The 26,070-nt window shown below is 41.0% G+C and overlaps 1 protein-coding gene across 24 annotated transcripts in view; it reads left to right on the forward strand.

The window, feature by feature from the left end:
• Positions 1-26,070, forward strand: part of MYT1L (myelin transcription factor 1 like) — a 299,847-nt gene that overhangs the window by 260,426 nt on the left and 13,351 nt on the right. For all 24 annotated transcript variants that reach the window (XM_068153377.1, XM_068153376.1, XM_068153373.1 and 21 more), the window contains 3 exons: positions 17,153-17,215; positions 21,948-22,031; positions 23,215-23,436. In XM_068153377.1, coding sequence (XP_068009478.1) covers positions 17,153-17,215; positions 21,948-22,031; positions 23,215-23,436 — 369 coding nt within the window. The remainder of the gene's footprint in view (positions 1-17,152; positions 17,216-21,947; positions 22,032-23,214; positions 23,437-26,070) is intronic.

The following is a 26,070-nucleotide window of genomic DNA, read 5'->3' on the forward strand; positions in this document are numbered from 1 at the left end:
TTTAGTCATCAGGCCATTGAACATTACTCTTTAAGTGCAATCATCAAGACAATTCCTTGTCAACCAAGTGTTCCACTCCTGAAGTCCATGACATTCAAGATGCTGTGCTCATCTTCAAATGAGTTGTTTTCTTATGGCTGAGTGGATGCTGAGAGTGGAATTGTGCCTATCCTTTAGATGCTCTTCTTCTTTGATGTTATGGACAACTGAGGATCACAGCCTTTGAGCTAATGTGTGCTTCAGTTATGCTCCTGCCACAGAGATACTTAACACCTTCTTTGCCTCAATTTTTACCAGCAGGACAGAATGTCTTCCAGACAGCTGGCCTGCAGAGCTGGCAGAAGGAGCCAGGGAGCAGCATAGTTTTCCACTGTTCCAAAATGGGGTAGTTGGTGATCTGCTCAGCCGCCTGGATCCCCACAAGTCCATGGGACCAGATGGGATCCATCCTAGGGTGCTGAGGGAGCTGTCAGAGGAGCTGGCCAAGCCACTCTCCATCATTTTTCAGCAGTCCTGGCTCACTGGCGAGGTTCCAGAGGACTGGAAGCTGGCCAACGTGGTGCCCATCCATAAGAAGGGCCGGTTGGATGAACCAGGGAATTACAGGCCTGTCAGCCTGACCTCAGTGCCAGGCAAGATCATGGAACAGGTCATCCTGAGTGCAATAACACAGCACTTACAGGATGGCCAAGGGATCAGGCTCAGCCAACATGGATTTAGGAAGGGCAGGTCCTGCCTGACCAACCTGATCTCCTTCTATGATCAGGTGACCCGCCTGGTGGATGTGGGGAGGCCTGTGGATGTAGTTTACCTGGACCTCAGCAAGGCCTTTGACACCGTCCCCCATAGCAAACTCCTGGCCAAGCTGTCAGCCCATGGCTTGGACAGCAGCACTCTGAGCTGGGTTAGGAACTGGCTGGATGGCCGAACCCAGAGAGTGGTGGTGAATGGTGTCACATCCAGCTGGCAGCCAGTCAGTAGCGGAGTCCCCCAGGGATCAGTGCTGGGCCCCATCCTCTTTAACATCTTTATTGATGATCTGGATGAGGGCATTGAGTCTATCATCAGTAAATTTGCTGATGACACCAAGCTGGGGGCAGGTGTTGATCTGCTAGAGGGTAGAGAGGCTCTGCAGAGAGACCTCGACAGGCTGGACAGATGGGCAGAGTCCAACGGCATGAGATTTAACACATCCAAGTGCCGGGTTCTGCACATTGGCCACAACAACCCCATGCAGTGCTACAGGCTGGGGTCAGAGTGGCTGGAGAGCAGCCAGGCAGAGAGGGACCTGGGGGTGCTGGTTGATGGTAGGATGAACATGAGCCTGCAGTGTGCCCAGGCAGCCAAGAGGGCCAATGGCATCCTGGCCTGCATTAAGAACAGTGTGGCCAGCAGGAGCAGGGAGGTCATTCTGCCCCTGTACACTGCACTGGTTAGGCCACACCTCGAGTACTGTGTCCAGTTCTGGGCCCCTCAGTTTAGGAAGGATGTTGACTTGCTGGAACGAGTCCAGAGAAGGACAACAAAGTTAGTGAGGGGCTTGGAACACAAGCCCTATGAGGAGAGACTGAGGGAGCTGGGGCTGCTTAGCCTGGAGAGGAGGAGACTCAGGGGTGACCTTATTGTTCTCTACAACTACCTGAAGGGAGGTTGTAAACAGGCAGAGGTTGGTCTCTTCTCCCAGGCAGCCAGCACCAGAACAAGAGGACACAGTCTCAGGCTGTGCCAGGGGAAGTTCAGGCTGGAGGTCAGGAGGAAGTTTTACACGGAGAGAGTGATTGCCCATTGGAATGGGCTGCCTGGGGAGGTGGTGGAGTCGCCGTCACTGGAGGTGTTCAGGAGGAGACTTGACGGGGTGCTTGGTTACATGGGTTAGTTGATTGGGTGGTGTTGGGTGATAGGTTGGACGCGATGATCTTGAAGGTCTCTTCCAACCTGGTTTATTCTATTCTATTCTATTCTATTCTATTCTATTCTATTCTACTATTCTCTGAAAGCCTTGTCAGGGGCATTAATTCGCAGGAATGTTTTTGGGGATAGTCGGTTTTGACAAATATTTTGTCAGAGCTTGAACAGAAGATTTCAACTTTTACTCTGAAAATAGAAACTGGCCTGCAAAGAGGAAAGTATTAATCAATGTTTAGATGAGATCTGTATCAATGCTGACCAGAAAGCAGAGCAATCGCAATGCTAAACTGGAAATCAGAGTAAGAAGCAGTAAACAGACGTTCAGGGTTGTTTGGCACACAAACACAGCAAGTGACTTTGGAGAAAAAGTGTATTCCTCTAAAAAAAGCAGAGGGAGACAAAAAGGTAGTAGGAAAGTGATCCTGCCGCTCTAGTGAGCACTGGCAAGGCCACACATCAAGTGCTGAGCTCAATTTGATTGCATACGAGGAAAAATTCTTTACTGAGAGGATAGTTAGAAATTGCAGCAGGTTGTCCAAAGAGGTGATGGAGTCTCCATCCCTGGAGGTGTGAAAAGTGTAGGTGTGGAAATTCAGAACATGATTTAATGTTTGGAGTCAATGATCTTAGAGGTCTTTTCCAAACTTAGTAATTCTATGAAACCTGCTTTCTTATTAAAACCACATAAGGCAAAGTTGTCAGTCATTCACTCAAGGCTGCCTTTTGAGTTCTGCTGTGCTTGAGAGCTTGGAGCCCTAAGGGATAGCAGAGCATGAACGCTTTCTCTCTCTGCCTGCATTCCCAAATGTGAGCTAAGTGTTTTGGGTGAGCAGTCTCACTGTGCCATTGTGCTGCACAGCCACTTATCCCCCTCTGTAGCCTCTGACCTCCCCAGCACTCTGTTCTGCAGCTATTAGACTGTGAAGTGACTCTTTCATGAAATGTTTACAATATGAACCCAGCTTGCACTGTCTAATCTAACACAAGTTGCCCAAATGGTGCAAAAGTGTGGGCTTTCTGCCTTCCTTCGCTTTAAGGAGAAAGTAAGGAGGGCCAAAGCAAAAAAAGACATCAGAGCATATCCCATGACAATAAAAAGCACAATTCATTTTCAAGAGCTCAGCTTAATGATACCCTGGAACATTCTTCTGAAGCTGGAATTATTGCTTAAGTGCTGTTCAATACAGTCTTGGATTCCAGCACAAGAAGTAATAGTTTACCTTGGAAAGGTTTTAATGGTCTTATCAGAGCTTCCTGCCCTCACTGAAGGGATGCCTCCTTTGTTCACATAATGTGCTAACTGCCTCATACAGTCTGACAGGTTTGGGGGAAATGGCACCAATTTCAGGTTATTGAATACCATACTAAAAGCTCAGTTATTTCTTATTCTACTACCCAGACAGTTGCAACATCCTTTCAGGAGAGGCAAGAAAATCAGAGGCAGAGGCAGATGGTTGCCCAGAGTAGAAAGTGGGAATATTATTTCAGGCACAGAGTCCTGGTGGCTGGTCAGGACATTTGGTGTGATCCACTTGATCTACCTCACAGAGAATTTCTGAGTATGCATTAGCTCTGCAAGCTTCAAGGACTTCAAGGCCATCATTGTCAATTTTTGAGAAGAAAATCTACAAATACAAAGAAACACTTAATATTCTGAATACATCCAACTATACAAAGGAGTTGGCTGATAGTTGAACTATCGAGAAGGGCTCAAAATCAAGTATGATAATAGGGCTTGGTCTTGCTGGAAATAATAGAATCATAAAATCATTAAGGTTGAAAAGACTTCCTGAGATCATCAGGTCCATCCATCACCCCAACACCACCGTGCCCACTAAACCATGTGCCAAAGTACCATATTTGCACGGTTTTTGTACACCTCTAGGGACATTGACTCCACCACCTCTCTAGGCATCCTATTCCAATGCCTTGCCACTCTTTCAGTAAGGATTTTCATTTTTTTACCTAATATTCAATCTAAACCTCCCCTGGCACAGCTTCTTGTCCTGTTGCTAATTACTAGGGAGAAGAGACCAACAAGTAACACACTACAACCTCCTTTCAGGTAGGTGTATAGAGCAATAAGGTCTCTACATGCATCTGTCTGTACTGCCAAGAGGAGACCAAGCTGTACATTCTTTGATACAGCTTTTAAGATATATTACAGGCTAATAAGAACATGTAGGCAGGGACTCCAAATGTTACCCCATCCACACTCCTGCTCAAATCAAGTAGTTGGAGCAGGTTGATCAGGACTTTGTTTAGCCAAATTGTGAATATCTCTAAGGTTAGGTGTTCCCACAGCCTATTCCAGGGTTTTACCACTTACAATAAATTGGGCTTTCCCATGATGAATCTTTTCCCCAGTGCCTCTCATTTTCAGCTGTGCAGCACTGAGAAGACTTCATCTTTGCTCTCCCCACGCCATCCTGTTAGGTATTTGCAGATAGCAATAGGTTTTATTCCACTTTTGTTCATGTGAATGGGATGAACGTGCCAGCTCTCAGACTTGTGTGTCAAGTGTGCCAGCCCCATAACCGTCCTGCAACATACCTTCCCAAGTGTTGCTTTATCAGGGCTGACTTGTCCACCCACTGTCTACCACTGAGATTTCCTGAAGGCAATAAGGTGGAGTACTTGTATGGATGGGCACAGCTCTGTAGTCATGCCTAACCTGTACTCCTTGCAGACAGGTTCATGACTAGACTCACACCCTGTTTTTTCCTTGAGCATTAATTAAGTCTTGCTTAACACTGCAGGCCTGAGTGCTCAGCTAGATGGTGAGGTTATTCTTAAGAGTCAGTGTAGGTGGAGCATGAGTCTCAAGTCAGTCATATGAAGAAGTAGAGCAAGTCTGAGAAGTTTTTAAAAATTGCTATGAACACACAGAGAATGGGTAAGAAAACTGAATTCCCCTTTGCTGTGCTGCTCCTTAGCCTTCTCACCAGACCAGACTGCCTCTCCAGTCTGATATCGTTCACACTCCCTATTGCCACATTTCCTCGCTTGGGCTTCTGGCAAATGTTTTTAGGCCTAGAGGGAAAAAGCTGCTTGTTGTCATGAAATGAACACTGAAGAATTTTACTGTCTTGGTGTTGACTCTTCACCTCCAAAACAGAAAGTATTATCTCTGCTTTGTCTGTCTGGGAAAGTGAAAACCTTGAGAGTTCACTCCCTTTATCCGGCTTGTTCCTGCTATTGGATGGCTCATGTTTTTAGTTAGAAGCCCAAACAATACAAATAGGTTTAAATGTCCATCCAGTGCAGGAACCTCATGGTGCAACAGCACCTCTCACTGTGCCAGGGCACAGTGCAGTGACTGCATGTGGAGCAAAACACACCAACCAGCCTTCAGAATCAAATAGTCGCCTGAACGCTTTTTACACCAAGCTATTATTTGGAGAAGAGAAGCCTCTGGGAAGACCTTACAGGAGCCTTCCAGTACCTTAAGAGGGCCTGCAAGAAAGCTGTGAAGGGACTTTTTATTAGGGCTTCTAGTGATAGGACAAGGGGCATAGCTTTAAGCTGGAAGAGTGTAGATTTAAACTGGATATTAGGAAGAAATTCTTTATAGTGAGAGTGGTGAGAGGGAATCTGTGGCTGCTGCATCCCTGGAAGTGTTCAAGGCTAGTTTGGATAGGGCCTTGAGCAACCTGGTCTAGTGGAAGGTGTGTCTCGCCATACGGGGGTTTGGAACTAGGTGATCCAAAACCATTCTATGGTTCCAAGATTATGTTTACCTCATCCTACCTTTCTCAATGTCCACTGAAAATTGTCTTATTTTGTTCTAATTGCTCTTTGGAAACATGAGCCTAAGAAACAAGCTGGCAATAGTGAGAATTCCAGCCCATGAAATGTTATGTCATTTGGATTATACTAATGGCTTTGGGGCTGCCTTTTGTTTGTTGGTTGGTTGGTTGGTTTGAATTTGTTGTTGGTTTGTTTTTTGTCGTTGCTGGGAGTTTTTTGGGTTGGGTTTGATTTGTTGTTGTTTTTTGTTGTTGATTTTGTGGGTCCTTTTCAAACCTCTTAACCTTCGTGGTGTGTGTAATATCTTTTCTGAATAACTCAAAGTTGTTTATAATCCTGTTCATGTATGACTTTGCCACAATGCTGGACTGAGAACTCTCATTAGAAGCAGGAGTTGTGCTTCTTTCTTAATCATATAGGGCTTGAAATATAGTATAGACTTAGTCTTTCATACCAGTATTAGATTAGTGTTTTGAAAGAGGAGATACAATTTGGACTTTCTTTCTTACTCTTTCCATTCTTCCTACTAAACATTTTCATTCTCCCTTATGTTCTGTTTTCATAGAGTCATGGAATGCACTGAGTTGGAAGGGATCTCTAAAGGTCATCTAGTCCAACCCCCTACAGTAAGCAGAAACATCCCCAAATAGATCAGGTTGCTCAGAGCCGCGTCCAGCTTGATCTTGAATGTCTCCAGGGATCAAACCTCCATCACCTCCCTGGGCAGCTTGTTCTGTTTTTGTACCACCGTTCTAGTAAAGAACTTCTTCCTAATGTCCCATCTGAATCTACCCTGCTCTAGTTGCTTAAAGCTATTTCCTCTTTTCCTAGTGCTACATTCCTTTGTAAATGGTCTCTCTCTAGCTCTCCTGTGTGTCCCCTTCATGTCCTGGAAGGCTGCTCTAAGGTCTCCCTAGAGCATTCTCGTCTCCAGGCTGAACAATCCTAACTCAGCCTGTCCTCACAAGAGAAGTGCTTCAGCTCTCTGACCATATTTGTGTCCCTCCTCTGGACTCACTCCATCTGGTCTTTCTTGTATTGAGGTCTTCAGGTCCAAGTTTCAATCCAACTGTTTCCATTCCTGCAGTCTACTAGAGTCCTTCCCTTGGTCAGGTATTTGTGCCTGCACAAGTTGAACAGTATGGCTCATGAGAAAAACAAACAAAAAAGAATAGCTAAGAAATGGTTAATGTTGTGTTGTGCCCATTCTCTGCCCAAGAGATTAAAGTGGCTTAATATGTTTCCCCTTCCTTTGGCAGTCCTAGCTTGATAGCTTTTCTCAGTGTTTCCTGGGGAGGTGCTAACTGGTTTGATTATTCCAGATTTGTAGATTTTGAAATCATACTAAACCTCCAGGAAATTTGTGGGGAGTAACAGATTCAAGGTCACACAGCTGTGCCCAGCAGATCCTTTGGTAATTATTACCCCTGGGAGGAGATATACAAAATCAAAACCAGAATAGCATGAGAGAAATAGCAACATAGAGACAACAACAACTCAAAAATTATACTTATTATTATTAATTATGATTTTATGATGTTAAGGCAACTAGCAGGCTACTGACCATAATGTAAACCTCTTATCAGGAGAAAAGAGTGCATTTTCAAAGTACTCACATTTGGCCTAATTTTACCTCAGTTTTCATATAATCATAGAATCGTTTTGGTTAGAAAAGACCTTTAAGGTCATCGAGTCCAGCCATTATCTAACTGTACTCTATTTTGTGCTAAGACTTTAATTTACATTATAAACAGAAAATTTAAGCTAGTTTTATGAGCTTTTGAAGACACCTTTTAAGGTGATGGATACTGAGATGCTATTATGCTTCTCTTGGACTTATTTCCACATGCAAAGGGCAAGAGAAATCATGCCACTGGCTATTCTACAAATCCTGACTGAATGAATCTTGCTGTGCAGTGGCTGAGCAGCATATGTTCCTGAGAGGCTTCATGGATCTCATCTTAACAGACCAGTCGGGAACAGGACATTCTTCTTCAGAAACAGATGTGTCTATCTAAAATTACTGGGGAAAAAAGCCCATGTGGTTTAGTTATTTTCAAGCACAAGCTTGCAGTGGTGTCCAGAGAAGGGGAACAAAGCTGGTTAAGGGCCTGGAGAACATGTCTTGTGAGGGAACTTGGGTTGTTTAGTCTGGAGAAGAAGAGACTGAGAAACCTCACAGTTTCTACAACTACCTAAAAGAAGGGTGTAGTGAGGTGGGGATCAGTCTCTTCTCCCTAGTATCAAGTGATAGGACAAGAAGAAATGGCTGCAAATTATGGCAGGGGAGTTTAGGTTGGGTATTAGGAAGAATGTCTTTACTGACAGACAGTCAGGCATTGGAACAGGCTGTCCAGGGAGGTGGCAGTCACCACCTTCGAAAGTGCTAAAAAAAAAGTGTAGGCATGGCATTTCAGGACATGGTTCAGTGGCCATGGTGGTGTTAGGTTGATTCTTGGATTTCATGATCCTAGAGGTCTTTTCCAACTGAAACAATTCAGTGATTCTATGATTTTATTAGAAGAGCCACGTGGCTTTGCTCATAGTTTTTAAGGCATGTTCTCTTTAAGCTGTCTTCTGCATTCCCCCCCATTCCTCAATCATTTAAAATTATTCCTACACTATAAAAAAATTAAGCTTTCCTTCAAAGGCTGAGGTGTTTGGAAGGAACATTTGAATTTGCATATGCTGGAACTGATTCATCCCTGGTGCTAGGCAGAGCTCTCTGCTGCGGGGAGGGGATCTGCATCTGGACAGTGCTGCCTCTGAGGCAGGTGATGCTGGCAGGAGGGAAAGTGTGGGCAAGGTGCCCAGGGAGAGAGCTGATTCACAGCTTCCCCCTGGCAGCTTCTATGAACGGAGCACCCCCTGGGTAGTGCAGAGAAACTCTCTCACATTAGGCACACACCATGCCTTTGGCAACCGGCATGTTAGGCAGTAGATGCTGGTGTGAGATGTAAGAACAGCGGGCAGCGCGTCATGGCACTTGCTTCGGGGAAGCTGGGAAGTCCTGGCTGCTAGCAGAACAGGCAGCATGCAGAGGTGGTAACTGAAGGCACAAGAATTTTTAATTATTTTTTTCCACAGCAATATAATTAACTTAAACACATTGATGTATCTGTGCATTCCAGGGCACAGCAATATTTAAAGTGCCAGCATGATGCATTTTCGCCCTCTCTTAGGAAAATGGATTTCAGTGTAATTAAAAAACATATCATGTTCTTTTTCACCCACACACTGCTCCAAAAAAAATGCAGGAATGCAATGCAGATAATACCAGCAGCTAAGGACAGAAATCTTGTACATGCAGAAATTCAGGGACCTCATTCCATTTCACCAAAGGAGAAGTGTATGCAGTCAGCCATCCCCAGTTTAGAACCATTCAATTGCTAGGGATTTCTAGAAGCAAAGACAGGGACAGGGCAGTCTCTCAGCAGAGATAGAAGAGACTGAAGTTACTCTACAAAACCTCTGAGCCAAAATTATTTTAGTCTCATGCCTGGACTAACTCCATTGGCCTGGATTCATTCCTTCAAGGAAAGAACAACTGTACAGAGAGAGTGGTAACAAAAAATCCTTCCATTCTGCACTTCCTTCCACTGTCCAACTCACAGTTCTCACAGTGCCTTCTCAGTAATTCCCCACCAAGAGTGATCTTTGTTTGGATTCCCTGATCTCCTGCTCATTCCTGCTGGAACTGCACTGGATCCAATGCCAAAAAGCATCTGACAAGCTAGAAGAAGATTTTTCTCAAGTCACTAATTTTGCCATTCCACACGAAAAGCTGGTGGGGTTGTGCTTTCATTTTGGTTGGGGGTTTTTGTGTGGGTTTTGTTTGCCTGGTTGGTTGGTTTTGCTAGCTCTTCCTATTTCCTCAAAAATCATCTTCTCTTCTGTCTGCTGTGATTTGGCATTTTAAATGTTCCTATCGCTTCCATTGAGGACTGTTGTGTCAGTAGCATTCTGCTATGTAAGAAATGTTAGCAGTATTTTACATATGAGAAAAAAGCAATATTTAGCACTTTTGCTAAGACTAAACTTGTGTGATTCAATACTCCTTCTAGTTAGGCTGCATACAGGGAAATAATTAGCATAGGAATCTAAATTTAACTTTTTTCTTATTCTTGGCTTAAAATGCATTTTTATGAATCTTTGATACTCCTGAGGGTCTGAATTCACATACTTTTGTAAATATATTTGTGAGAACTAAAACACAGGTGTAGCCTTGAACATGGTACCATAGACCGAAGAGCCACTGAAATACTCATTGTCTACATACCTGTCTCACAGAGTTTATGTTGCTTCTTGAACCAATTAAAACAAGCTTCAAATGAGCTCTGAATGCAATGTTCAGAAGCACCCAATGTTGGCCTGGTTCTGTGCCTTTTGAAGCCAGAGATGAAGCTTGCAAGGACTTTAATGAAAATAAAAGAGTGCCTGATAGTTAAAATGACTCATTGTGTTTTGGCAACCAAGAAGCTCTATGTAGTTTCCCAACACACAGTGTTTTCTCCGCTGACACAAGGATACAATGTGTACCCAGTCATCTTGGCAATGTGAGAGGACCACAAGCAAACCAGACTACGGGAAGGCTAAAATCAGCTGGGAGAAAAGAGCAGGAGGACAAGAAGGGTGATGAAAGAAGAGTTAATGTATAGAAAAAAAAACCGAAGAGGATGAAAGAAGAAAGAACTGTTGACTTCAAGGTTAATAGAGACCATGAAAGGAGGAAAGTATGAGGGAAAAACAGAGTGAAGATGTCAGCCAAAGGGGACAGAGAAAAAAGAAATCAAAAGTGAGGGTGAGAAGATTTAAAAGTGACAAAAAAGTCAATTCAGAAGGGAAGGGATCTGGGAAATAAAGGAGCAGAATATGGAGGAGAAACCCTGAAGAGGAGTATGAATGGAAGGCAAACCAGGGGGCTAAAACCAGTGAGGCCTGTGAAGGTTCTTGGAAACAGGAAGAAAGAGGCATCAGGAAAGAAAACGGAGTAAAATAAAGAGTAAAGAAGTATGTGTCTGTGGGGCATCAGAGAGATGAATTCAGAGGAAATAAAACTGTCCTAACAAAACCAATTTTTCATTGCTGATTCACAGATAGGTTGTGCAGGTAAAAGGGGTTTGTCTAGACATCAAAAGAAAGTATCCACACTTCAGGAATTCAGAATTCAAATGCTAAGGTAGAAAAATGGACAATAAAAGACAATGGGGCAAAAGTGGGAGAGCATCTGTGTTCCCACTGAAATTAGAACAAACAACTCTTTTCCTCTGTGTCTTCACAAAGAAAAAGATCAGCAGCATTCCCATTTCATATACTTAATCAGATCTTGACGATGTACCAAAAGACCTGAGACTGAAGATAAGACTTAGGGATTCACAGGTCCAGGTTGATTTCACAGAACTGGCTCAGTGGTGGCTGGGGGGATTTGTTCTGACTGCACAGAAAGGTAAAGGCAAAATGAATTTCTGGTTTCTGTCCAGTTCCTGCTAAATAGGAAGATTATTGTGTTTCATCACAATAGCCACAACCCTGACTATTACCAACACACCTGCATCCAAAAAGTCTCTGCTGAAGACCCTACAGCTCTGGTCTCTCTCTTCTCCTGGAGTGCTCTCAGCAGGTTAGTGGTGAGTGGCATTGCAAGAAGCTGAAGGAAAATTTGTTCTCTCTTTTGGCCTCCTAAATAATTCAAGAGGAGACTTGTTTATCAAGAGCTGCAAACCTGTTGGGTTTTTTTACAAACATTCGAACTGACAGAGCCATTGACATACATTAAACTTCCTATGCCTTGCTGAAAACTCAATTTCTTGAGCTGACAAAGCTTCTTCTTGTCCCTTTGCTTTGGTACCCACTTCCCCCCCACCCTTTTCTCTTTTCTTTTTCTCTCCTTCGTCAAATACCCATTTCAGTGAACTGCAAACACAGTATCTGTACAGGTTTACTTTTGTAACTTTATGTTTCTGGACTATCTGGCTTTTAAAAAAAGTCCACACTATTGTTGTGGTGTTTAAAATGAATGTACCTGTAGCTTCAGGAGAGATTTGACTTTGGAGCTGCAAACATAGCCATGAATAAGAATCACTACTTCTCATCCATTTTCCTCTGGTGTGTAAAATCATTTAGCTTCTCAATGTTCCAATTTTACTCTGCCAAATTCTTCCCCTTTCAGAGCAGTATGGTAAGATTTTTATCCATTGATCTTTGTAAAATACTTTGACTGTCTTCCAATCCCCTGACCTATGAATTCCATTCATGGTGATTCAGTCCAATAAAACAGAACCTCAGATACATGGCAACTACCAGACAATAAAAATTTCTACACTCTACTATGAAAAAAAACCAGGAAACAATTATACTTCTCTAGCCTTTCTGAACCTTCAGCAGAAAATCACACCTCCACTACACAGACTGATAACATGTGCAAAAGAAAAGTATGAGAAAGATATAATTTTCTGTTAAATCCCAAAGTGTGGAATATTCTGAAGAACCACTCTGGATTTTTGTACTACTTAGTGCTTTACTCCCCCGTTTGATTCAATATGAGTTTTCTTTGGGGTTGCTAGCTACATATGCTCTAAATATTTAATTAGTAATTTACAGGATATATATTCTGTCTGGTGAACTCTAGTATTTGTGTGTGTGTGTGTGTTTGTTCATTTACATACTCAAAGGAAGACTGGATCCCCAGCATAGCAGGTACTAAGTGATGTAAACTGAACAGTAAATGTTCCATCAGTTTTCAGTGCTGATGCCAGCTTACTGGAAATAGGTCACAAAAGGTATTTTGTAGCAACCCACTGCAATTGAGTCCCCGTATAGTTTGGTGGGATTACTACCTCATGGTCTCTGTGAGACAAAAGAATGACTCAGTTCAGTTCCATTGGAGCAGACGTCCTCAGCACAAAACTAAAACGTCAAAGCAGTCTGCCATGGTCAGAGCTGACAATGCTCTTCACTTTTATTAGTGACTGTTGTTATTTCTTTGTTTCTAGAGAGTCCATTGAGTGTTATTATTAATCTCCCAGCAGAGACAGCTACAAAAAATATGTATAGAGGTAACATGCAAATCAGGAAATTCCTGCAAAAACTGCAGCCTGACTTAGTAACGTGACCTTTCCTTCATGAAAGCCAGGCTGTAGTGAGCAGTAAGCTAAGGTGTGCAGAGGGAGAGGCCTTGGTGTAAGGCATAGAAGGGGCCAAGGGTTCTTAAAGGAGAAAGACAGAGAGGAGAGGATATATTGCTTACAGTTGATAAAACTGTCTCTAATTATTAAGTTAAACTTTATCCCAGTCCTTAGTGACAAGTGTAGCCTTGTGTTACATTGTCCCAACTTTCATTTGCCGGCTGTGTTGAATGTGAGATTATGTGAGTCTAGATTCAAGATTTCCACTTAGATTTATACATACAAACCAGTCAAACCTTAATGGCAACAATTATTTGAGATGGAAACAGAGTTCAGTGTGTTCCTGAATCTCATCTGAGGGTTTCTGAGAGAGAAAGAAGGATCCTGAACTTGAGCCTGAGCTCCAGCCTCAGCACTGTGGTCAGGCTGTGTGTACTGCAACAGCTTTCCTGAGCACTGCTTCCTCACTAGGGGAATGAGTGCAGTGCTTCTGGTTCCAAACAGCCAAGGTAATTTTGTGGTAAAATCTCTAAAAAGAAAATAAAAACACCCCAAATGGTTTCATTATATTTCAGATGAATACATCTTTGGTTTACCTTTATCTTTTACAGATAATTTATGTCTTGAAATAAATTTTAAAAGTCAATTAAAGCTTACAATACTGAGGACAAAACAGCCTCAGCTGTGTAACATCTTATTTGGTCTCATGCTAGCTGAGCTCTATAGAAGCCTGGGAATATAGGTTTAAATTATGGTTGTCTTTGCAGTCGCTCTACTGATGTGAGCTGGGGTTTTGTTGAGCTGAGCTTGCAGCAAGCATTTAACCACTGGCATTTGAATAACTCCTCCCATTTTGAACCTCAAGTTCCTTCAAGCTGCCAAAAGTAATTGTTAATTGCTGCATACCGTCAGTCCTTTCCCTGGTGAGGAATGGGTAGTGGGGCTTAAGTATTTTTATCTCAGTTTGATTCTCACCATTGTTTCACTCCTGCTGTTGAATCTAATCCCAATTCTGAATCTAGCTGCCTGCTCTGTTCTCTGCTTACACTTGTGGTCCCAAAAAAGCTTCTCTGGGATATTATGTGGAATTGATGGGATGTGGAGGTGATGCTAGCTGCATCCCTTGCACTGACAAGCTCTTTTACTGGATGCCTTGAATTTGTGGTAAAGTGCTAGTGTTACATGTTCTGAGCATCACTGTTTACAGGGTGAGTTCCTTTTGTTGCCACATTCTTTACAGCACCAAATTGTTTCCTATGCTGCAATAAACTGTTATGAGAGTCTGCAATTAAGCCTCTGATCCTGCCAAATTGCACTCACTTTAATTAAATGAGGAAACTGTATATCTCTTTTTCCACTCACTCTTGATACTAATTTTCAAAGGTTTCACACCTCTTGCCTCTTACAAGCAACTCTGCATGTATCTTTTTGGTATTGTTGCAAGTACATCGGATCAGTTAAGTCAAATATATATGTATTTAGGTAGTAGTTGATAACAAACTAGTAAAGTATTTTCAAGTCCTGTGTACAATCAGAGATTCTGAAAAGACAGACTCGTAGCTGTCTCCTTATTTACTCTGCTTAAGACAGTACATAAATATTGCAATAACTTTCTATTTGAAACAGACTGCTGCCTATCTGCATCCTGTGTTTCACGGTGTTTGTGAGCACTTCTCATAGAATGGAAATATCAGTAAATTGAAATGTTCCAGGGTTTTTAAATATTTTTATCAGCTGCATTAAACTCTCCTTTAATCTGTTACATTTAGGTCAACACAATAAGTTTGTGGTACTTGAAAAAAAAAAGAAAAGTTATAGTGCCAAAATCGAAATCTGAAAAGTCCTTCTGAAATCCTTGCCTGGAGAAAAAGCCTCTTCTGATTTAATTAAAAGTACGATTTTATCCTGATGTGAACTGTGGAGAACCGTTTGTGAAGATTTTCAGTTCAATTTGCAGCAGGATGATTTCTTCTTTAGCTTCAGTTGCTTACAAATTTTTTAAATGACACAGAAAAAAACCTATTTTTTTAACTTGTGCGAGACTGTCCAAATGCCTATGGTGTAATTATCCAATTTTAAGCCTGATTGATTTTATATGCTGGTGCTTCTTGTAAATCCTGTTTGTTTAGACACTATTAATCATGCTTGCCTGTAGCAAGAGTCTTTGAAAAGGTAGGAAAAATTGTTTGGTTTTGATAATAGCTTGTTCTCAAAAGGATTGAAAATTCTGTGGAGGAAAATAGTGGCTTCAAATAGCCTGGTTTTCAGAAAGAGGGAATCCTTGTAGCACCTCAGACTGCAGAGGAATAGTCTCATGGCTGCTTCTCCTTTGTTCATTTGAATGCCATGGACATTTAGAGCCAAAGTTTAGATTCCTTTGACTTATTTTTGCTCCCAAATCTTCTGATTCAACATCTTTAGAGGCTTCTATCAGGCTTCAGTTTACAGTTGGTCTTTATGGAAGCAGGAAATTGGCGTTGTAGATCACTGAAGAAAACTAGTATGGAAGAAACACATGAAGCAAGGGATTGTCTCTGCAGATCTGAAAACAACTGCCAACAAAAATTAAATAGTGAACGTCATATAAACACTTAGAGACTTTTCTTTTTAAATATAAGACCTTTTATATAAGATGTTTTAAGCATTCATTTTTTAACTTCAAGAGGCTTGTGCTAGCCATCTGCAGCCATGGCAAAGAATGAATGGCCATACAGATTGTGCTATGACTGCTTTGCCACGGGCCATGTTTTCACCTGATTTGTGTCAGCATAAACTTAAACCAAAACCAATACAACACAACAAACACCCCCACCAAACCAGTGGCCTGTCTGAATACAAGCAGAAGGGCTGATGCGTGATGTAACGTGTATATTGGTCACTGGAATCACAGTAATACTTAAACCTTCTAGTCAGGATCATGGTCTTGTACAATGTACATAAAGCAAGAGAAAAGGAGAACTGTTTTTAAGGATGCTATTTAGACTTCTTGTACTAAGCACACAGTCCGTTTGCTGAGAAACTTCAGTGATGCAGTGAACCCCAGAGGTTTTACCAGCTTACATCCCAGAAGTGCTACCCTATTTTAATGTTTTCTGTCAAATAAATGAACTGGTCCAGATGAGGACCATATAAGAACTCCATTTAACAAGTTCCAGTTTAAGTTATCTCTTTCAAGATTGCATTAATCATGTTTGAAGTTTGAATCTGTTCAGCAACTCAGAAGTAGGTAAATGTTTCCCAGCTTTTAAGAGCTAAAATTCAGCTCGATGGAGCTGGACAGCCCTATTGAATTGAATTCTGGGTTGCTTAATTCATTTTAAGAAATTTTAAAGGTTCTGCAGAAACCTTTGAGAACCAAAAGTTTACCAATATGAAACAACTTTGACAAAGGCATACTAAGGGTGAAAGCCAAAGTCTGCGTGAACTCTGGATTCAAACAGCGAAAGAACCCAGTGTTATGGAAATCTAATGGTTCAGAATGCAACACCTGAATTTGTGCACGTGATTATTTGAATCTGTATGCTTTCTTCAAGGGAAGCTTTAAAGCATGGCTAAAATTCAAACCTCAGGCTCAAGGAAAAAGACTCTCTGAAATCCATGTAGCATGCATCTGTTCAGTAAAGTAAATATAAGCTAGTTCTTCCCTTGTCTTTTCTGTGATTTTGGTTAGCAGTTCAAATACCAGCTCAGGATTCTACTTTGCATTATAGTGTAGTTTATTCTGTGATGGGCACAATAATCTTTGCAAATGTAGGAAACATCATACTTGTTTTTGATGACTGTAATGGCATTCCACTAGTAGAAATTCCACTGATGGCAGTACCAGTGACTGCTGTCTGGTGCTGTAGGCTGGTGTTGGGAGTGTTTGGGGTGGGTTAACACTTCTTCCCAAGAGGCCAGCATTACTTCCTCTTTTCCTTTTTCCTTAGGCATTTCTTTGGCTTCATGGAGAGGTGGAAGGGTCTCCCCATGGTGTGACCTCAAAACGTCTCACTGTAATGTTAGCCGTTACTTAAACACACACCATGGGGATATTCCATTTGCTGTCAACCCTGTCCATTCCTGGTGGTACGGGGATGTCAGGCTGCTGCTGGAAGACTGCACTAATCTGCTGATACTAGGGATATCCAGAAAGTGTTTGAAAGGGCAGGTGAGGAGTAGCAAAGAAAAACATTTTATGAATGAAAAAGAAGTCTGTCTGTCCCCAGTGCGGAATGACGCTCAGGTTTAGCATGAGGTAGAGGTCCCCAGAGCTGGCACCTGTGGAAACAAGGACTGAGACAATCTATTTTTCATTTATTTATTTTTAATGTGCAGCTATATCTTTCCTCAGTGACATTGCTCTGTCTTCTCTTCCATTATTATTCTAGGTGTCCCACTCCTGGATGTGATGGCTCTGGGCATATTACTGGAAATTATGCTTCTCATCGAAGGTAGGTAAAGGGAAGGTTTTGTTCTTTAAATCAAACAACTGAAGGGCTAGAAAGGCTCTCAATGGCCCTCTCGCCGCTCTCTCAATATTGAGGTAGGAAGGAGTACTGTATGTAGACAAGTGTTGGTCTAACTAATTCTGCTTATCAACAAGTGACATTTCTCAGCTTCAGCATGGCTCACTACCCACATAGGTAGGAAGATTTTTGCTAATGTCTAGCAAAGGCTTTGCAGCAAATTAATTCAGTTTTTCTACATTTTCTATTATCCCAGGGAAGCAAGTCAACATTCATAATTTTTTCCTGCTTTACATTCTTAATGACTTACCTCTTCTCACAGTCTAAGCCTTTTCTGGACTTAAATCCTATCCCTGCATTTTCTTCTCCACAAATTATATTTCCTGATTGTTTCTGTCAGTCTCTTCCAGACTACCTCTGTATTTCCTGAATTGTAAAATTGGGGCCCATTCTTTACCTCCTTTCCCAGCTTTAATCAAAGGACAAAGTGCCTCTTTGATTTAATACACACCAGTCTCATTAGTACATTTCAGAATAAGCCTTGGCTTCTTTTAAATTGCAACACATTGTACAAAGCTATGTCAAGCTAGAAGAATGGAAGGTGAAATTTATGTATGCAAGTTTTTACCACAAGTGCTTAAACTGTAACTTAAACTCTCACTGTGCTCCTTACCAAGAAGCAAAGAAACTTCACATTCGCTAATTAGGGTATGGTTAGCAACCCCAAAATCAGTGATGGTGGCACCACTGTAGAGGTACTACACAAGTCCTGTGTAATTAGCAATTCCCCTGTGGCTGTTTGAGACCTATAAATAACCAGAGAATAACTGTGCTCTATTCTGTAAGTACCTATCCACTGCCAAATCGAAGAACACCTCTCTTTACTCCCGTGTGTAATACTGGTGTTACCCCACAGTCACACCACTGTGTCTGGACACTTGCTTGCTTTGCCACTTCCCTGCAGTTTTGCAATTGGCTATGACTAGCCATATACAGCTTCCCAGATTTAATATATTCTCAGTGAAAGCATAAACAGTTTAAAGTCAAAACATCAGCAGCAGAGAGATTTGGACTGTGGCACACCTGTAAAAATTAAAGACCACAATAACAATTTCTGCAGTGCACAATTAAGCAGCAGAAGTACAAACAACATTAAAAAGAAGATGTTAGTATTTTAAAAGCATTTACATTATGTGCAAAAGGGATTTAAGGTCAGATTTAGACCAACATTTAACTATATGAGGATTTATCAGCTCACACCTCTACCAGCACTATGCTTGGGGCAGTTATTGCCCTGACTGCTATTTCAGGAAGCTGTTTATGTATTTGATCATCTGTTTGACCAGAAACAGACAGGACAGTGAAGATGCATAAGACATTGTGTCACAAACAAGAAACATCATAGCTGGCAAGGTTAGCAGGGAAGAATCACTGCATGTTGGCTCATTTTTGTAACCCTTTCCCTGGGCATTATCTCCTGACCACGGCAGGACCAGATCATGAACTGGATGGTGTTACCTCCACCTGTAAATTCTTACGTTCTTGTACTTTTGCAGATGAGTGGACCAAGTTTTGCTGTGGTTTCACAGTACACTCAGTGCACATAAAGATACAAAAAGTAATTCTGCAAACCTTACGGCACCTGGAATTTCTCCACTCCACTGGAATTTAAGCTATTCAACCTTTTGAAATGCCACCATGTCTGTATTGACCACATTACTCCTTTGTTTCTCTCCCAAAAGACCTCTGTCAGGGTCCTTGGCTGCCTGTAGGCATAGAGGCACTGACACTTAAGAACTAATGTCTTTGTTGGTCAAAACCACTGATTTTCCAAAGATTCTTGTCACATATGCATGAGGCCAGCTGCACACTGTTCAAATCACGTTGAGGTCATTTCTGAGGTGGTGAGGCTGACACAACACACACTCTTTGAAAGGGAAGTAAACCAGTAGCCTAAATCTGGGCTGTTAAGTATGGAGGACTCCACAGTACGTTCACAGTTAAGCCTTCTAATTCCCACACTGTAAATTAACATTTGCCTCTGCTTGCATCTGAATTATCTATTTTCTTTGCATTTGATACCATCACTTACAATTCGTTCAGTTTGAGAAGGAAAAGAGTGACAAATTCTTCTCCTAAATGTCTGCCAACATGCCTAGCTATCATCTGTATGTGAAATGGCTGCTCCACAGCAAGAACATGTGAAGGCAGATTTAATTCTGCCGTAAGTCTCTGCAATTCCACACACCCAGTCAACGTATGCTAGAAGTTACATCAGCATATACCACTGGTGAATTTCCCTTGTCTTTTATTTTCACATATAAGCGATAAAGCTGAAATAAAAATGAAGTACTACGTTTAGTTTGTAATAGCTTTTGGTAATTACAGGAAAAACGTAATCAAAGAAAGGCTCGGCCTTGACATACGTTTTCTTGGGGAGTCTGTTTTCAGAGGAAAAATGAATTAATCATAATTTCAGAAGTTGTCTGTTGGAAATATCTATTTAGAGGACCTGAAAGATCTTCAAATTTCTAGTAAATCAAAGTACCAGAATAGAAAGATCTATTAAAAAAAAGATAATACAACAAAATACCAACAAGTAGGTGGTAATTAAATTGATGTAATATGTAGAAAGCATTAAAGCATTGATCAAGGCAGAAATTCTTTATTCAGATTTTGTTGTGAAAATGTCATTGTCCACAAGCATACCTGTCTGTACAACTGCTAAGAAACATTTTGCTTTCTGAGAAATTCTAGTAACTATTTTGCTTTGAATGCAAAAATTGATTATTCACCCATAGTAGGTACAGCTAGTCTTACAGATAAGCTAGAGCTATCTCTGCTTCCTGTCCACTTCTCTTTCTCCAGTCCAGGTTGTATGGGGAGCAATAAGCTAACCTGTTCCCAAACTGTCTCCATGCCCCACAGCCTGCTTTCTCTTGTTCTAAACCCCTCAGACTCCATTCTTTCTTCCTCTGTCTTCTTACAGATTATCACAGATAACACAAATATTATTAGTACAGATTACATAGATGTTATTCTTTTGGAAGAAGACTGTTTCTGAGTGGCACAAGCTCTCTGAGGTTTAGTTTGTTAACAAAGAACTATGTAACTCTGGTATGTACCAAGCAAGTTGGAACAAACATCAACTTGCTTTGAAAAGGAGCATAATCAATTGCATTTAAAGTAGAAAATGAAATAGGATGAGATCACAGGTTCAAGCATCAGAGCTGAGATGCCTACACTATGAGATTGTTAGCATGTCTCCTGCCATGGTACTGGCCCTGCATGGCTGAAACTCTCCTGGTAAATTCTCCAATATGATTTGAGGCACATCAGAGGTCCAGATCATGATAAGCAATATGGCTGTAGCCATCCTGTGTTACAGAGGCAGGGAGTTTAGCTGTACAGATATGAGCTCGCTGGTCTGGTGTCAAAACAGCAGTTCTTGGTCCCTTTCACTTCCCACTATAGATGTATCCATGCCTACACTGTTACTGGGTGATATGCTATGTCAAATAGTTTGTGCTCCAATAATTTCTTCCCTCTTACTGTTTCTTACTTTGCAGCATGTAAACTTGTTTTTTCTAGTTTTCATTCACCAACACAGAATTCTGTCTGTGATTGCATCACCTTCTTGTTCCTCACATTCTTGACAGCATAACTGGAAATTTTACTGCCACAAAATCTCTTCATCATAAACAGGACCTACTGTAGAACACTGAAGTACTTTTTGTCATGCCAAACCCAAAATGTTAATCTTCTATTTTGTTTCTTTATGGAATTTTTTTCCTTTGGTGATACTGATTGGTCTCTCATCCCAATACTTTGGAAATTGTTCTGCTGATGGGTTTCTTTTTGAATGTTGATATGTTACAAGAAAGTAACAAGAAAATAGAGGACGAAGCATGATTTTTTGGCAGACATGTTTATGTTCTCAGCAGCTACCTAGAAGAATCTTTACATATCTATTAAATTGTCAACTTGACAAAATGTTTTTTATAATGAATTCTATATGTGGAAGGGGAAAGCTGAGCTTATAAAATCCTGGAATAGATAAATCTTTTTCCATCTTGTGTAGTTAAAAACAATATTCTCAGTCTCTAGTTCAATGCAGTATTGCTTAGCGTAACATACAGCTTTGTCTTTTAGTCTGGGCAAGTTCTGAGTACTTAAACACTTCCTCAGGAGCACATTGCACAGCTCTGAGCTCTCTCATGTTTTCATTCAGCCATTTTATAGGATTCTTATGTGGTGACTGAGAAGGTTTTATATTGTTTCTAATGTGCTCCTCAGAGAAATCTTTAGTCTTACCAAGAGATCCAAAGAATCCTATTTCCTGAGCCTATTCTTCCTTCCCTCTCTGACACAGAGAGGATGTAATGTCTCTCAGCCCTGAAATGCCAGCTTCTATTCCTTTCAAAGCTGTCACTGCTGCTGCTGAGTCAGCTACAGGGATTATTAGGCAGAGAGTTTGGGAGCTGCTTTCCCTAGCTCCTCGGGGACTGTCTGTGTGTGTGGTCTGCACAGCACCCGCAGTCCTGTCCTCCTTCACAGACTGAGATACACGGATTCCCTCTCGTGGTTGCATGCTGCAGCTCTCCTTCTTTCATCCACTTCAGCTTTGATGTTGGAGACTGAATGGAATTACCTATTCTGCCAGTTTTTCAGACAGAAAGTGCATCCCTTGTATTTTAAAATGTTTTCTTTCACTCAGTCTTTCAGGCTGCCCACGAGCAAAGAAAAGTGGAATCAGGATAGCACAAAGCAAGGAAGACAAAGAAGACCAAGAGCCAATTAGGTGAGAATAAATGCTGCCAAAGGGCCTTCCTGTGTTTTATAAGGTCACATGTATCATAAGGATTTTGTTAAGACATAAATGTTATTGTATGGTGTTACCCAAGAGCAGATGGCCATGCTGATTTCTATGAGTGAACTCCAAATCAAGGACCCATGCTGATTTATGCATCAAAGGATACAGCACTCAGACAAAAATACTATCTTCTATACTTTAGAAATAGCTTTAAATATGGGGGGGTTGTATGAAATTGAAAAATTACTTGGATCTTTATCTCCTAAAAACACCTGAAACATTTTCATACAATAGACATGTTAATGTTTTAGCATGCATGGTTATACATGCTACATAAAGTCATTGTGGGAATAGAGAACAGACTGTTTCTATGAGATTGCTGTGACAAATCTGTTTATACAGTTTGCAAGAGGAGCAAATACCTACCTATGGGTCTCAATTTCATCTTGCAAGGTGCTCTGGTATCAGTGGCCTCTGAACATCGTGGGTTTAAGTGACTGCTTCAGCTGTTCAGGACTAGGTTCTCAGTGGAGAGTTGCAGCAATATTTTTGTGTAGAACCTTGTTTTGACATGCTGTGTAGTAGCATACTGAAAAACAAAATGTCCTTTTCTTTAAACATTTTGCTTTGAAGACTCTAACCTGTTCCTTCTAACCCTGGTTATTTGTTTTTTGGAAGTATATAGGGCAAAGAAAACATGAATGTGGAACTGCCTTCATTGCTCTCCCTAGGCCGTAGCCCATAGTTTGTTACAATCCATTCTATTCAGAGAGAGGTTAAAGGTGCTCAGCATTTCTGATGAGTGGGTCTCAGTAGCCAACATTTTAGTTCCAGTATGATATTGGCTATAATGAACATCTGAAATTCAAATGTCGATCGTAGTCCTTTTATTTTGCAATTACACAATATCAACAGCTGTGACTTCATCTACTGGATAACTTCATTGTAGCTTACCAAATACTTTTAAAGTTATTTTTATATCTATATTTTTGCATAGTTGCAAAGTTCTCCTGTTGTTTTACCCACTAAATCGGAATCTTGGCTTTTTTTGAGACCACAGTGCATGATTGTTCTTTCCTTTTCATTTCGGGTTTATTTTGACTTTGTTGTAGAGGCTACCAGGTATATGATGGCAAGACAATAAAGTTTATCTCATCTATCTGCTATCCAGATGTCCAGTTCCTGGTTGTGATGGTCAGGGTCATATAACTGGAAAATATGCATCCCATCGCAGTGCGTCAGGGTGTCCTCTCGCCGCCAAAAGGCAAAAGGATGGCTACCTAAATGGCTCACAGTTCTCTTGGAAATCAGTGAAGACGGAAGGAATGTCATGTCCAACCCCAGGATGTGATGGCTCAGGACATGTCAGTGGTAGTTTTCTTACTCATCGTAGGTGAGTAACTATGGCTTCTGTTTTTCACTTACACTTCTTCCTCAAATTAGAGAAGCAAGATTTGAAATACAGATTTTTGTCATGGTATTCCTCTCTTTTCTTTTCAATTTCATTGCTACTTGGAAAGATAATCTTCCTACATATATCTGCAAATAACGAGAAGTCAAGACACATGATTTTTTGGATGCAAGTCCTTGCAGATAGAGACCTGAGTCTGGTTCTATAATGCACAGAAATGTTTAGGGGAAAAAACCTGTAAATCTGCTACTATTGAGTGCCTCTGGACAAATTGTCTTAAGATAGAATTTGTAACACACACCTGGGTGTCCTCTGTCTTCAGAGATGTCAAACACATTGTTGATTCCCAAACATCAGAGCATGGAAATAAACAACTGAAGGAATCAGTTCCATATAAACAAAGCACTTTTGTTAACTTGATAATTAAAATAGTCCCTCAAAACAATGAACATAAAGTACAGGAAATTAATTAAACCTGATGGACTACAAATATTTGACAAAAGAAATACTGTTTTTGTGGATTTAGCAAAAGAAGGAGAACATCAGTGATGATATTTTTCATAGCTTCTAAGAGATTAAGAACGAGAAAGCAACCAGTCTGCTAGGGATAGATCTTGCTGCCATTTCATGTATTAGGTTATGAGGAAGTATCATGTTCTTTGAGCTCTCTGTTGGAATCTCATCCTGAATGTGACAGCAATGCCACGGAAAATTTGTGATGATTATATAATCCCTAATATAAAACTCCTTTCCTTCAAATATGTCAAGTCAAGCTGATGTGCCTAATTTGTCAACCCTTTTCCAGGCAGACTTCAGCTGAACTTGTGTACCTTTTAGTTAACTAAACCAACCACATCTTGTTTTGCAGCCATTCCAGATACAGAGGTGAAAGTGTACTTCTTCATTCTCTTGCCTGTAACTTTTTCCTTTGATTCTTACTTTGACAGTCCTTCATATCTTAACTCAAAAGCCTTATCCTTACTGCTGCCTCTCCAGATATTGTGCATAGTTCCTATTTATTGTTTAGGTTCAGAGGTTGGTTTCTACTCAATGCTTGTATGGTACCTACTGTGAAGTGATTCTGGTCCAAGACCTGAGGTGCTACCTAAGTGGTCAAATGCACACAGCCTGCACCTCGCGTAGGCTTTTGGGAGCATCAGATGCAAAGGCCCTGGCCATTTGTGCAGGTATCCACGTGTGATTTAAGTTTCTGACTTTCAGTTAAATATCAGGATTAGTGTTCACATTTCAGTTCAGCTTTCTTCATAGTGCCTTAACACTTATTTAGCTCACAGAGTTCTGTCATTAAAATTCTGACATTATTTTACCTTTATTTATATACTGATATATATATATAATTATATATGCATGATTACTGAGAGATTGCTTTCAAGAAGCATTTACATAGTATTTACATTATTGAGAAGAAAATTATGGCAATAACTAATTTCTAAAAGAAAGGTACTGCTACTAAATTTAACTGTCTTTCAAAACTAAGGACCAAATGGTACCTAAAGATTTTTGTTTTAATTAAGAACAATATTTTCATGAAAAAAGAGGAGCAATGCTGTGACACTCAGATCAGGTTTATGTAAATTTTTTGCAGCTACAGCTGTGTTCAATATGCATGGGCTAAAGCAGGGCAATACCCCATGGCATGTCAAGATTTGCTCCAGTTTGTGGACAATTAGAGGCATTCACAGAATCATAGAATTACAGAATGACAGGGACTGGAAGGAACCTCTGGAGATCATCTAGTCCGAGCCCCCTGCCAGAACAGGTTCACCTCTTTGGGCAGCCTGGCCCAGTGTCCTACCACACTCAATGTAAAGAAGATACTCCTTGTCTTTAGACAGAACTTCCTGTGTTCAAGTTTGTGCCCAAACTGCACTGAATTATTTGGACATTTTTCTGTCCTTAGTAAGGACAGCTTCCCACCCTGTGTTGTTTGGAAAGAACCTGCATTTGGGCAGACTCCTACCATGGAATATTTCAGTCAGATCAGGTAGAATTTGACAAGTCAGAAGTGACTAAATGCACAGACTGATTACTTAGAGCCAAGCCCTTTGACTGAGGGTAGCTTTGCCAGCTCTTCTCATTATGAGCTGGAAGGATGAAATAGCATTTTAATCAGATGTACAGTCTAATGAACTGGATGGTTCCTAGAAAAGACTTAATACAAAAGGACTTAGGAGGTGTATTTACCTTAAGAAAGTCAAGGAGAAAATAATATGAAATTCCTATTGCAAAGAGCAAACTGCACAATATAAATGCAAGCCCTAATTTTGCTGCGCAGACCTGACAAATGACAGCAGCCAATGATTTGTAGAGGTGCTTGCAATGTGACTTGGCCTTGATTTCAGGCAGGTAGCAGAAGCTCTCTGGTTGTAAGCCTGTTTGTCCTCATTTCAGACACAGTCCATAAAAAAGCTGAGATGACTGCATGGTGTTTTAGATTTCAGGGGGGACAAATTTGCTTCTTTAAGTACCTTTGTCTCACTACTGTCTCGTACTTAGGGAACTGCTTCATTTTTAAGTGCCTAAGTGAGCAGGACTTTGTCACTAAATACATAATTCTAACTTTTGGGGTGACTAAGAGCACTATCCAGAGGTATG

This window comes from Melanerpes formicivorus, unplaced genomic scaffold, assembly GCF_026170545.1.
Source record: "Melanerpes formicivorus ecotype bairdi unplaced genomic scaffold, bMelFor1.0.p_v2 SCAF_25, whole genome shotgun sequence".
Taxonomy (NCBI): Eukaryota; Metazoa; Chordata; class Aves; order Piciformes; family Picidae; genus Melanerpes; species Melanerpes formicivorus.